The following is a 14,489-nucleotide window of genomic DNA, read 5'->3' on the forward strand; positions in this document are numbered from 1 at the left end:
TCACGCTGCTTTGGCTTCCCTTTTAACACTCGACAAGCATATGTGGATTAACACATGACAAGCATATGTGGATTAACACATCACACTCGTATGTAGATTAACACTTGACAAGCATATGTGAATGACTGCTACAGGAAACAAAGACAATATAAATTCTACCAACTGAGTCTATCCAGAGTTGGCGTTATTAAAAGTTGCCAATACTTTCTAGTTGTTAGTTGACAGATAGACCAATGGAATAATGCTTTTTAAATTACAAACAACCAACTTGACCAATGGAGCAGTCTTTAAAACTGTGTTAATGATATGCCAATGTATACTTTTCTAACCTCCAGAACAGATTTTACAAAGAACACAGCTTGATATTAGTTTTGGGTCTAAGATAATGTCCAGCTATATGGGAAGGTGTGAGAGCCTTTTTATCTCATTTGATAGATTACAAAAAGGTGACTGCCATTATAACTAAATGTTTGTCATCATTACATCACTTTGATTTCTTTACCAAAAACTTTTAAAAGTTTTTACTGTAAAATTTGCAGGTTAGTGTATTTTATTGAGACCACAATTGTGTTGAATTTATGAACAGGACCTTTTAGAAATGTAGCCTTTAGGTGTTAAGGCACTTTATCTCTCCCTCAAATAAAATATTTCTATAATAAAACACGCTACGCAACGCTAATGACCCAATACAAACATTTTTGATTGGCTATAAGAAAAAGTTCCAAGAAAACAGATAACAGTGGTGCTGTGAATAGTGAACAGTTAACAGTGCTGCTGTGAATAGTGAACAGTTAACAGTGCTACTGTGAATAGTGAACAGTTAACAGTGCTGCTGTGAATAGTTAACAGTGCTGCTGTGAATAGTGAACAGTTAACAGTGCTGCTGTGAATAGTGAATAGTTAACAGTGCTGCTGTGTATAGTGAACAGTTAACAGTGCTGCTGTGAATAGTAAATTTGTATGTCAGCGGCTGCATGCCATTGATTAGCTACTAAAGGTTACTGGTTTCCATCTACGTAATGCAAACCACTTTTCCCAAGGCTGTAAAATAATGTTACGCAGAAATGCCAAAAAACTGGACAGATATCTCCAAGTTATAAATAGGACTGATTTGAACCACGTAACCATAATGAAAGCATTATAATGTTTCCAGTGTACCTCGAATTTTGCGTTTTAGAAACTAAACGCGAAGGTGCACTGTTTTCCTTGAATAATGTCTCACATGCATTTAGGCAAAAATACATAATTTAGAAATTATCTCCCATGAAATTTGTTTAGTATCAAAATAATTGCACCATATTGTTGCTTTATTTTAGTGTCAGTGGGGAAAAAATTATCAATGTAAAAATAAAAATCACAAGTAAGCGCTAACATACACTGCTTAGCATATACTTTTAATGGAATGAATTTTGACATGTCATTGGTTGCTCACAAATATTTTGTATCAATAGCTTTTCATTGGCTCACTCATAAATGTGTCAAATTTTGAAATGGCAAAGCCTCTTACTTTCAAGGAATCTAACAAACTTTGAAAGTTGACCATTTCTAATGACCTTGACCTTGGAAAAGTAATTTCATCAAGACATTTTAATATTAAATATAACAAATAATGACAATAGCCAGAGCTGCCTACCGTTTTCTCCCTGTTTCAGGAAATCTGGTAGCTTCAAAGTTAAGCACGACCTTCTCTAAATGCTCATTATCCTCAAGGCCATCAATGTAGTAGAAACAGGTAATGTTGGAAGGAGAGGGGCCAGGGAAATTGGGAGACATGATTACTCCTGTCGACTCCAGATCAGACTGGACTCTGACATCACAATGTGATCCTCGAATATGAGTCCCATCTGTGATGAATCCTGAAGATTCATATGCAAATATGCATATTCATGGGTGACAGGCATTGGCTGACACTCAAGTGAACATGTAGGATAGGCAGTACATATGTTTGAAGATGAACATAATCACAGATACATGTATATGCAGAGTGGCTAATTCTAATACAGGAGGTCCCCGACTCACGACGTTGATCCATTTTTAAAACCCAGTTTCAGTCGAAACATCCTGAATAGATTACTCTGTACCTTTAGTAATATCTAGTAGCATATCTATGATGGTGGTCTATTTTTATGCATTACCATTAAAAAAATCTGTTTTGACTTTTAGAGTCATAATGAAGGTGAAAAAATATTTGAGAAAAAACTCAAACAGGTTACAGAGTGAAAACCGACAGACAACCAAAAAACGTTAAAACTGCATGACGCACCGATACTTTCTCCATCACAAGCATGACTAAGCTGCTTGTGAAAACTTATATAAACTGAGTAAAGTGTAAAATAATTTATCTTATCAATTTATTTCCGTTTTCACTTATGAAACTGTGATTGTTTACCAAATTTATAATTCATTTGTTGAAAACCGCTTCAAGGATCAAGCAAAATATTTGCCAGGAGTTTGCATCACTCATCAAATAGTTCATATGTTGAAGGGATCCTCCGTACAATATCTTCCTTAAGAGATCTAAGTACCTTCAACTACCATGAGCTGCCCATCAGCCACGAGCTGCCCATCAGCCACAAGCTGCCCATCAGCCACAAGCTGCCCATCATCCGTGTGCGTATTAAATTATGAATGCAATTACAGATATTGCTTAATAACGCACTAAGTAGCGTATAATATTACACTAAATGCATATTAATATTATTACGTTAAACAATTCGTTAACTAAGATAATTGTAGAAATCACTGCTACTATGGACTTGAGTGCTAGTCGATTAACTATCATTCATGGTTAGTAAATACCGATAGAGGGAAAGTTTACCTTATCTGTAGGCATGAATCAGACATTTTAATACATTTCAAACCTCAGCAGACGATGCTATTATAAATCTTTCATCTCAGTGTTTAATAAGCCAGTAAGGTTAGCTGACTGAAGAGGGAAGTATTCATATCTGAGCTGGAGATGCGTTGGAATCAAAGCAGACACGTCTCCAACCACAGATAGCTTTGTGTCCAGATTTTACTAATCTGAGTATTTTTAATACACAGAATAGTAGCATATACCGTAAAACCTCTATTTGAACGCCATGGCGCTTTTATTCTTTAATACTTCTCTCATAGTGGCAGTCAACTAGAGGTCGCATTGAAATAGAGGTTTTACGGTAATCTTTCAAACCATGACTGTAAACTTATTCTTTAAAAGTGAATGCCGAATCACACGACTACCAATCTGTCAGATTAGTTTGCTAGTTTCAGCCGGAAAGCGCAGACACCAAACAAAGATTTAGATGAATTATCTTCAATTATACAGCAAGTAGACCTGTTTAGCAACATATTAGCAGTATTTTAAGACTTTTTGTTATATATACCCAGCCTAGAAGACCTTAAGTGTAGCAGCTTCATATTCAACTCACCGAGATCAACAAAATTATCACTGAATGTGTACTTTGCTTTAAAGCCACTCATTCTGACTGCCTTCTCTCCCCAAGGGTAGCTAACAAAGGGACGTCCTGAACGTGTCTCAAATTCCAAGTAGAGATTGTGGTCTACAATATAAAACTAAACAGTACATAGTGTGATCTGCTATATCATAGCACATTTCAAATGTTCTTATTACTCTCTAGTAAAAGAACCCCTAAAAGTCCCTTTTATCATCTTTTCATTACTGTGATATTATTAAAAACATGGGAACATAACTTGAATATTTCAAAAGCAAAGTTCTTATTATAATAGGAGCCATGTCTGTCTGTCCCTTTGAAGCCATGCTGAAAGCGTTAGTAAAAAAGATTGCACTATGCGGGAATCAAACACAGATACTCCGATTCCTATCCAGACACTACCATCTGCACCAGTAAGCCGCCTCCTCACACCAAAGAATAATTGTGCACACATTTATTATGCATGATGATCTCTCATGGCGCACAAGACTGCCAGTGTACTAGTATTAATAATAATGACTAACGATAATGATATTATAATATAGCGTAATCATTGTGAACAGTAAACCTTTGAACCAGTAAATGACAATTTTCTGCGAGTTTTGAAAATTTACACTTGACCATCATTCATGATCAGGATTATGTAATAGAAATTTCGCAACAATGTAAAACTTCTCTATTAATTCTGTCGGTTTGCCTTTGATGCTATACAAAATTGGTCTTTTGAGTTCACTCAATGGCATTTGATTGTAAGTGGTAATGAACGCCCAAACTACAGGTATAGCGCTGGAGCCCTTGCCAAAGCCGTATTTCTAATCACGTAGTTATTTTGGTTCAAGCATTTAACTTCTTTTTTAACAACTCTAAAAAATTTAGAGCCAACTTTTTTTAAACAATAAATTTTTGCTAGAATCGATATTTAAAATGTACCTCAACAATTATGTCGATCCAATTCATATTGATCTTTATTGCTATGATGCCAGTTCATTACAATATTTTTAGCCTATCTTCCAATGTATCAAACTAGTATGCTGGCAGTCCCGCGCGCCGGGAGAGATCGTCATGTGTAATAATTATGTGCACAAATATTCCTAACTGCTTGAAGGCGGTTGATTGGAGCAAGTGTTATAATGTCGCTCTGCAAGCTGAATTTCTTGAGTTCAAATCTCACACGATGCCATCTTTTTCCCAATACCCAAGCATGCCTTCAGATAGATGGGCACAGCCCTTATGATAGGAAAGATTAATACCGCTGCCATGTTGAGAGTAGTTTAGGCCTCCAGCATCCTTATTCAACGGTTAAACTCACTAGATACTATTTTCTGTCTAGTTACTGACATAAATAGAAGATGGCTGCTAATATTCATCTCCCTCACAAATGGTACTATAAAATGTTCAGTACTAAAGTGAAAGTCGTGTGGTGAAAAAACATTGAGAGGTTTAACGTAGGATTCACTAAAGATTAATTTATGCACTGCAACAAGTTAATAACAATCAACATTTTGAATTTTGCCTTGATTTTATCTGTCGAGATGCGTATTAGATTTGATCATTTTTTACTAGTGGGTATTATTAAGGGCTATCATTTGAATACAACTATAATTTATAGGCATCCTTTCACAGCAAAGAAAGTAAGTTCAGTCGTCATGCTGCTCAATTGTATATCAATTATCATAAAGTCATCGCTGATAGATTTACACCTACTTGTTGAATAAATGACGAGTCCATTTATCTTATTGCAGTATTTCCCAATTTGTGGAGCTCGGCTTGAGTTCCCGTCATGAATTCGGAGGCTGTCATAAGGGCAGCTAAAATAAAAAAATAAGAGCATAAATTTGCGGCAGACCTTCTGCAGTGATGCATAGAAATGGAGAAATTGATATTGACAGCAGAAAATGCGAGCCATTCAACAATGTTCACCCGCACTTGGCTGGTTGCTATGCTCTCTTAGAATTCTATATACATGTAAACATAAGTTAAGTACGGGTATTCTGCTGCACGCAGATTTCTCCTGCTATGATCTCCAATTACTTTGAATAGACATTTCACTAGCTTTGTACGGAGATGACTGTTGTCTCCCTTAGCAAAGGAGCAATTTAAGACTGCGTGCCCTCCCTGACATCCCGAAGCAGGGTTTAGACTACTGCCTCCACCTTTTCGATGTTCAAAGAGCTAACCACTACACAAAAGCTGCTCCTTCATATACAAGACCTAATGGTTAAATTACTTTTTTATACAACAAAACCTCGGTTCTCAAACATAATCTGTTCCAGAAGGTTGTTCGAAAACCGAGTTTTGTTCGAAATCCAAAACAATTTTTCTTATTTGAATAAATGTATGTCAGTTTTTATCCCTTCCAAATCGAAAAAACAACTTCGGTAAAGTATTTTTTAACAGTTTACACCATAAACAGTACTGTATATTGCATACTGTGAATAAAAACTCGTAGATATAGATCGTGTTTAATTTTGATAAAAGATTTTTTATCTATGATGATGAAAAAAAAACAAAAAGTAAACATTTCGTGTTTGTTCTTAAAACATCAAAAACATTATCGGTTAAGATACAATACCAAAAATTTCAGAAACTGATAATGAAGAATCAAAAAATGGAACAAATCAGTTACATCAAAAATTATGTGAAAAAGAAAATATAAATAGCAATGGCATGTTTACTTTGTTTACAGCAACAGTTTACTTCACATCTTTACAGGAGAATCCTCATCCCAAACAATTTAGGGTAACTTGACTAGAGGAGTTGTCTCCCTAGCAAATCTCTTCGGTAGTGGAGACACCATCCTAGATAGTTCCTTTTTTTTTGTAAAGAATTTATGAGCGTACCTTGCTTCTCTCTTTGTAAACGCATGTTTCCATGCTGTTTCCGGAGCTGTTCCGAACGTTTAATTCCAATGCGCATGCTCCAGTTTGGTCAAGAACCGAATTAATGTTCGAGATCCGAGACGAACAAATCTCAAAATTTTTGGTCAAAAACCGAGTTGGTCGAGAACTAAAGCATTCGAGAGTCGAAGTTCCAATGTATAAGGAAGAGCGATAACACAACGCCTCAATATGGCAAATATCATAAAGATGTGTTGAATAGTGTGACTCTTTTAGGCATGTCTTTATGTCGGTGTTCTTAAAAACAAAGTTAAATGTTTAACCGCAGAAACTGACAAGATGGTGCAAACATGCCGATGTCATCGAGCCAATTTGTGAGATATCTTCTAGCGAAGGATTCAGCTTAGCCAAAAAGGTTGATTGAAGCAGAGAGCATGCAAGCGGTCAATATTTACAAACATCTGATAAGACTAGGGAGCTTAACTTATTTCCAAGCCGTACACAAACCTATTTCCAGGTTTCAAAAGAAGGACCAGCCTTCCGCACTAATTTGACTTTTCTGGTGATTGAAAGGATCTAGAGAGCCTGCGAATGCTTTGCCATAGTGCATACTTCTTAGCGCAAACACGGGCTGAACACATGCGCACCCCTTAGCTGAATATAGCCTCACTCTAGTTTTAGGGTATTCATATGTTTGGCATCATGTCATGTTTTAGCTGTCTATTGACTCTGTTCTAGACAACAGAAACTGTTCAAATGAAAACAAAGCATCTAAGACGTCACGGATAAGATAAACGGTCTCTCACTGATCGGCTAATGGCCACAGAGATGGTACGCCTATCCGCAATAGAAATATCACTCAAAATACCGATTCCAAACACTTTTTGGAATTTATTTTGACAATGCCGAAAAGGACAAATGTTTAACATTGTTATCAACATGTTAACAACTCCGTTACAAACAGATCTGGCAAAACAAGCTTTTGTGAATATTAGCGGAAACACCACAGGGTTAGACTAATGGCAGCCAAGACGTCTTATTTAAAACTTGGCTTTACTCACTTAAAGCACAGGCTTTAAAAAGGTGAGACAGAATATATCATTGCATAAACAATGTCTATTGTTCTGTAACAAACTACTATATGTAAAAGTGAGCATAACATTCAACAGTAGTACAGTCTTCGTCGATAATAGGTCACCGTTCTTTTCTTATGATTTTATTTGTGATGCAATACATCGCCATGTGAGCTATCAGCCTACTATCAGCAAGTTTGGTGAATAATAGAAACTTATAGAACAATCCCCAATATGACGATAAGAAAATGTTGTGATTGTAAAAAAATCTTTTTAGAAATTATTTTATGTCTTGAACTAATTCTCATTACTACGCCAGCTATCCACATCGACACATGGATTTTTAGACAGACACTTACTGATCCCCTCCGTAGTAGATATCAAAGTCTATGAACTCTAGTTTTATTCTCTGTCCTGGTCGACCTTCGAGTTTATAGTAACAATTGAGATTGTCAGGGTACACCGCCGGATAGTACGGGGCCATGATATAACCTTCCATCTTTACATCCGATTTCATAGTCCACCCACAAGATCCCAAATTGGCTTGCTGACCCATTTTGTAAGGCTCTGTACAAAACACCAGATGTTAATGACTATTTCTGCTATGGAATTTATTTCATGGCAAAACAAGAGATAATACTATCATGTAAATGCCAAACCGCATTCAACAACAGTGAGATCACAAAAGCGAAGGCCAAAAAATGCCAAAGATTGCTTCAAAAATCTGTCAATCATTGCATACATCTACCACAGGCATGTTGAAAAGATGACCGTGGCCAGCTTCAGAGACACAAAAAGCTCACCAAATGTCAGCGGCATCGTAAAGCACCGATCAAGATAAGTTCACTCAGAGTCATTAATGATTCACCGAATGAACAAAACAATGAAATAAACTGATTGCTTGGCAGCACCTGCGCCTGATCATCAGTAATTCTATTGGCAGCGAGAGACAGCACAACTAGTTGTTAATCATGCAGTATAAACATACAGCATGTACTTTCCATCATCTTATCATCTCCTATGGTTTATGTAAGACTCGGGAGCGGAAGGTGACAAAGACTTGATGTTTTTGTCTATCAATGGAATAGTTCCCAAAGTTTAATATCGAACGCTCTGTCTGGATTTAAGCAGTTGTGGAATTTTTTGAGACACTAAAAATATCAGTAATATTTTGGCAGCAGACCTGGATGGCAAATGTCGACGTTGGAAAAGAACATATTTTGATGTTTATGTGAATCTGTAATAGACTCTGACCCAGATGATAGCCAAGAGTTACTACGATTACAGGTTCGGATTGTGTCTGCTCTCCCATCATATTCAGAACTTTCAATCCACTAATTTGCCTGTTTAATGGTAGATTTCATGTGCCCACTAGAATTTCTGCCGATTATCACGCCTTAGCATGAATACAGCTTAAGTTAAATGCTTTTACTAAACAAAGAAATCACTCCGATACAGTTATTAGATATATAGTTGACCCTGACGCCGATCATTTGAAAAGGGTATAGTTGTATTTTAACTTCCTGGTTCATCTGTTATGCCTATTACAAAATCTTAAACAAATATTCATCCTTCTTTGTTTCAACAATAATATTCATAGTAATAATAACTATAAGAATAATACAAGATAATCAAGTTTTGGCTATAAATATTTGAAGCTGTAAAGAGCCTATATGAAAGTAGCGCCTAGAGCCACAGGTTACTTGATGTTGTAGTAGCTAGTGAAGGTGAACTGGATGAATTAGCCAATGAGAAAAGAGCTAGAGCATAACATACCCTAAATTAGCCAATGAGAAAAGTGTTACAGCATACCATACCGTAAAAGTAGCCAATGAGAAGAGAGTTAGAGCATATCATACCCTAAAATAATCAATAAGAAATGAGCTGGAGCATACTGTATTCTGCTGTTAATATCAACAAAAACACTAAGAAATGACTAAAACTCTCTTAGTTAAATTGTAATCTTAATCCAGGCACTAGCAACTAAGAAAACACCAAGCTTTATGTACAAGCAACAGCAATAACAATAATGTGGCCATAATTGAAACAGCAATAATAGTAATGAAGATGTTCTTACTGACTCTTCTGTTAAAATTTTCTGGATCTCCTAGGTTAGCTGTTCCGACCTATGACCTCTAAGCATTTAAGGTGAACCAGTAATACTAAGAACAGAGTACTAAGTTACACCAATAATAATAAGAACAGATAAGAAGAGGACTGAGCACTGATGATAAACTAATACATATGACATCGAGGGAACCGCTGACAACTATATGAGCAGAGAGAGAGAGTATAGTGAGGAAGGTGCTGTCAAACCATCATCTCAGCGTACTAATGAAATATGAAGATGCCAGCAAATTTTGGTGGTACACTAAGAACAAGGTCGCATTAATCTTTACTATAATAAGATCAGTGTCCACCCGTCTGTTTGTATATTCGAAGCCACGCTGCGAGCGTAAGGAAAAAGGATTGCCACACACAGGAATATAACCCAGAGCACCTGATTCACAGGCAAGCGTGCTACCTCTACACCACTCGGAAGCCTTACCACTATGCAAGATAATTCTCCATATAGTGACTACTCAAGATGATCTCTCACATCGCGCATGACAGACAAGCGTATTAATAATAATAATGCCAGACGCTTTTACCTTCTAGCTGTATTTACCAAGCTTTGTAAAACAACCCGTAAAACATCTTGGATTATTCTGTCTAACCGTGTCAGAATGATTAAAAAATGTTCAACGTACCATCGCTGATGAACTCGTATGTTCCAAAGAAACCTCTAGAAGTCTGATTGTCACCATCTGTATCGAACCAGATTATCAAAGTCCTATTCAGGGACATGAGCAAGTGCGGCAGCCTGGAGAGATCATTGCCACAATAACGACCTTGATGCGGAAGTTCCAGTATGTTATGATCTGGGTGTTCTATCTCAATAAAGATGTCTATGTAGTCGTCAGGGCACCTGAAAGGGTTCAAACACACGTTCTTAGAAAAACTGTCACTTATAAAAGGATGACCTTGAAAACTGTCACTTATAAAAGGATGACCTCGTTAACTGTCACTTATAAAAGGATGACCTTGAAAACAATAATAATCTTACTGTCTACTCGTGCGGTGTTGAAATATTTGTATTCTGTCGGAAAAGAGAACAAAATGTTTACTTCAAATTATCTTTTCAAATTTTTACCACTTCTTACTTTACTGTTAAATGTTTATTTTATGTCAATTTAAGGTTTCAAGATCTTTCATGGTTGGTGTCCTCATTTTTTAAAGGACAGTTACAGGTTCTCAACTCATTTCAACTTACATGCTATGAACAAATTGCATACAACATTTGATAATTGTTTTAAAAATATCATTTAACAATTTTTCATCTAGCATCCCTTCTCTTAGCAGAGAAAGGCATTTTAAACACTATACGTCGAAACATTTATTTGATTTTAGTAGCTAACTGTTGCCCTTTTTCCCTTTTATGGTTTATGATTGTGGTATGCCAAAATTTGAAAAACATTTGTTCAAAACTAAATTATTGCCAATAAAGTAATAGACCTATATTGTAGCTATGTTCCGTATAGATATGAGAGGGGTTTGTGACTGATGCAAACTTTATTGGCCAAAGTTTACAACGTAAAAACTACAATAGAATTATGCATATTATAAAAGGCATCAATAGACAAGATTTCGCATTCAGTCAAAATTTACACCAGTTTTATGATCTATAAAGGTTTTACATCACTCTTTAAGCAGTTGTTAAAAGATAGCATTGGTAAAAGTAGCATATAATGAGGTACACATTCAGTATTGTCGCAGCAACAAACAGATGTAAATCATTGAAATGTTAAACTACAGCCATTCTGCTTAAACTATAAAATTGCAGTTGAGAAATATATAGTGGCTATATAAAATGAGAAATTGCATACCTTGTACTCTCTGTCAGGAAACTAGCTAATACTACAATCTGCTTGAGAGATACAGTCGAAAGCGTCACTCGTACCTTTGAGCGCACCTCTTCACTGTTCGTGCTGTACTGCGGTCTTGAAACGATATCTCGCTTTTATACAGTGGCAATATTGTAAACATGTAAACAACTACTGCTAAGTATAAAATTAGAACTTATAAATCACTAAAATAACTTTTGCAATTGGTAAGCAATAGGGTTTCGCTGATTCATTTGTTGCTTTTACTATAGGTGACAGCGTTGTCACTACATTTTCATCATTGAAAGTTAGTGCATTGCGCAATGATGACCAGTTCAGGCAGCCTACCAATTAATAATCCACCAGGTCAAATAAACAGCAAACAGGAAAATAGACAGCCAACCCAAATACATGAATCATGGCAGCACCATGTAACCCTTCAAAATACAAGTGTGTTGATCACGCTAGGGCTGTCGTTACACTCCCCCCTTTAATTCGGCCATATTTTATCGGGACGAATTCAACAACTTGCAGCTTAATAAGATAGCATGTGAGTAATATATATAAAGGCGGGGTGAGCGAGTATCAGCTAATACTAAACTATTACTAAATTAAATTGGTGCATTTACGAATTGACAGGCTTGCAAAGAAAAACTAATTTGTGTATAGGTCTCTCTACGATAGAATGTGGTGAAACACGTTTTCCTTTGCTGTTCATGTTACTATCTGCCATTAGTAGTTTGACTTTTCTAACTAACCCATCTTTGCTTGGTATTGTTGCTATAACCCTGGCTAGCGACCAGTGGTTTCTGTGTTTAGTTTCATCTTTTAAGATGACTATGTCATCAATTTCAATGTTTGGGCTAGCTTCTGTCCATTTCTGTCTGGCTTGAAGTGTTTGCAAGTATTCTTTGCGCCAGCGTGACCAAAATGTGTTGGCCAAGCTTTGTACTACCCTCCAACGCTTTCTGGAGTAAGCATCAGTTTGGTCAAACTTGCCGGGTGGAGGCAGGACAACTTTTGATTTCATTGTGAGTAACTGATTAGGAGATAGCGCAGTCGTGAATTTATCTTCGCTATTCTGCGCAGTCAAAGGTCTGCAGTTGACAATAGCCATAGTTTCATAAAGGAATGTTCGAAGTGTGCTAGTGTCTAGTCTATTGGAGCTATTCATGAGGATAGAATTTAGAATACTTCTAATTGTGCGAATGTGGCGTTCCCACACTCCTCCCATGTGGCTTGAATGAGGTGTATTCGTAACAAAGTCAAAATTGTTCTCTTGGGCATACATTGATAGTTTGGAATTGCTGTTTTCTGCTAGAGCCTTACGTAGTTCGTTTGCAGCACCTATGAAGTTGGTTCCCCTGTCAGTGTGAATTTGACGAATTGGACCTCTGATTGCGATGAAACATCTAAGAGCGTTAATAAATGCATCTGTGCTCATGTCATCTATGACTTCGATATGAATGGCTCTAGATGCCATACAGGTAAAGATAACCCCATAACGCTTGAATTCCTTTCGATTTTCTTTGACTACGAATGGGCCAAAACAGTCACACCCTACGCAAGTAAAAGGCGGGTTGCATGTTACTCGTTCACTTGGCAAGTCTGCCATCTTTTGTGTCTCAGTTGGACGTCTTTGTTTTCTGCATGACACACACTTGTGGATATAAGAGGCTACCATAGAGTTCAATCCTATTACCCAGAATCCTGCTGACCTGATCTCACACATTGTCATGCCTTTTCCTTGGTGTTTAACCTTCTCATGGCATTCTGCTATTACTAGTCTTGTGACATGTGAATTTTTGGGCAGTATGACTGGGTGTGTTTCTGCGAAAGGCAATCTGGCAGATTTCAGTCGACCACCGACTCTCATAACTCCTGAGGCATCAATAAAAGGGTCAAGTTTGGCCAGAGTACTAGACTTGTTCAGAGTTCCTTGCTTTACTTGCTCATACTCTGTGAGTCCATCTTGTTGGGCCCACATCATGATAGTCAGTTTTGCCTTTTCATATGATTGTACGCCAAAGTCAGGATTCGCTGGTGCCTTTTTCAATCTTGCCCAGTTCTGTAGCTTGCGCACTGCTCTCACTGCCGATGAGAGTTTTGAGTATACTTTGAGTCTTTTAGCCATTGTCAGGTCCTTTGACTTAAGTATGCTGTGGCATTTAGCTTTGATTTCTGGGTCAACGAGTTTAAGAAGAACATCTTCTTTGGCCGGAGGTATAGGCTCAAAGCAGCTGTTCCAGAGTATTTCTGGCCCGGTAAACCAGCACGAGTCTACCAGCTTTGCGACAGTAGCTCCTCGTGAGGCTATATCCGCCGGATTACTGTTTGTACTGATATGGTGCCATTGGTCAACAGTTGTTATGTTGCATATCTGTTGAACTCTGTTAGCAACATACACATGGAACCTACGTGCCTCATTGTGAATATACCCTAGTACTACCTTAGAGTCAGTCCAGAAGACCTCTTTAGTAACATTTGCAAGTTTTAGTTCTGCCTTTAGATTGTGTGCTATTTTTGCAGACAGCACAGCAGCTTGTAGCTCTGCTCTTGGAACTGTTACTTGCTTCAGTGGGGCAACTCTGGATTTGCCGCAGAGTAGAGCACAGTGTACTCGTTTGTCTGAGTTGACATAACGTATATAAGAGCATTGACCATAGCCTGATGCACTTGCGTCTGAGAAATGATGCAGTTCTGTGGCTATAACTTGGTCGAAGTCTGGTGGTTTCAAACACTTGTCAACTTTCACCCTGTTTAGCGCTAACAGATCATGTGTCCATGACTGCCATTTTGCTTGTAGGTGTTCTGGTAATGGGTCATCCCAATCCAGATTGTCTCTGCACATCTGCTGCAGGACTTGTTTTCCCATCAAAATGAATGGTGAAATGAAACCTAGTGGATCAAACACTGAGGCTATGGTGGATAGAATTCCACGCCGAGTAGTTGCTTGGCTTTTGAGCATGACTCTAAATTGAAACTGATCATTTTCAACACACCACTCTATGCCTAAAGCGCGCTCTATTGGAAGTGTGCTATTTGCAGCTTGCAAATCAAGATCTTGAAGTTTCTCAGCTTTTTCTGAACTTGGTATGGTTCTAAGAACCTCTTTGTCATTGCTCACAAATTTGTGCAGTCTGATATTGCCCTTAGAGCATATGTCAATAGCTCTATTTATTACAGCTACTGCTTGTTCTTGTGAGTCCAAGCTAATGAGTC

At 37.4% G+C, this 14,489-nt stretch overlaps 1 protein-coding gene across 3 annotated transcripts in view; it reads right to left on the reverse strand.

Annotated features, from left to right (window-relative positions):
- LOC137403715 (suppressor of lurcher protein 1-like) overlaps window positions 1-14,489 on the reverse strand; it is a 35,365-nt gene that overhangs the window by 7,743 nt on the left and 13,133 nt on the right. For all 3 annotated transcript variants that reach the window (XM_068089729.1, XM_068089730.1, XM_068089728.1), the window contains exons 5-9: window positions 10,095-10,312; window positions 7,704-7,911; window positions 5,139-5,242; window positions 3,411-3,542; window positions 1,634-1,856 (exon numbers count right to left, since the gene is read on the reverse strand). In XM_068089729.1, the coding sequence (XP_067945830.1) occupies window positions 1,634-1,856; window positions 3,411-3,542; window positions 5,139-5,242; window positions 7,704-7,911; window positions 10,095-10,312 (885 nt within the window). The remainder of the gene's footprint in view (window positions 1-1,633; window positions 1,857-3,410; window positions 3,543-5,138; window positions 5,243-7,703; window positions 7,912-10,094; window positions 10,313-14,489) is intronic.

Source organism: Watersipora subatra, chromosome 9, assembly GCF_963576615.1.
Source record: "Watersipora subatra chromosome 9, tzWatSuba1.1, whole genome shotgun sequence".
Classification (NCBI taxonomy): domain Eukaryota; kingdom Metazoa; phylum Bryozoa; class Gymnolaemata; order Cheilostomatida; family Watersiporidae; genus Watersipora; species Watersipora subatra.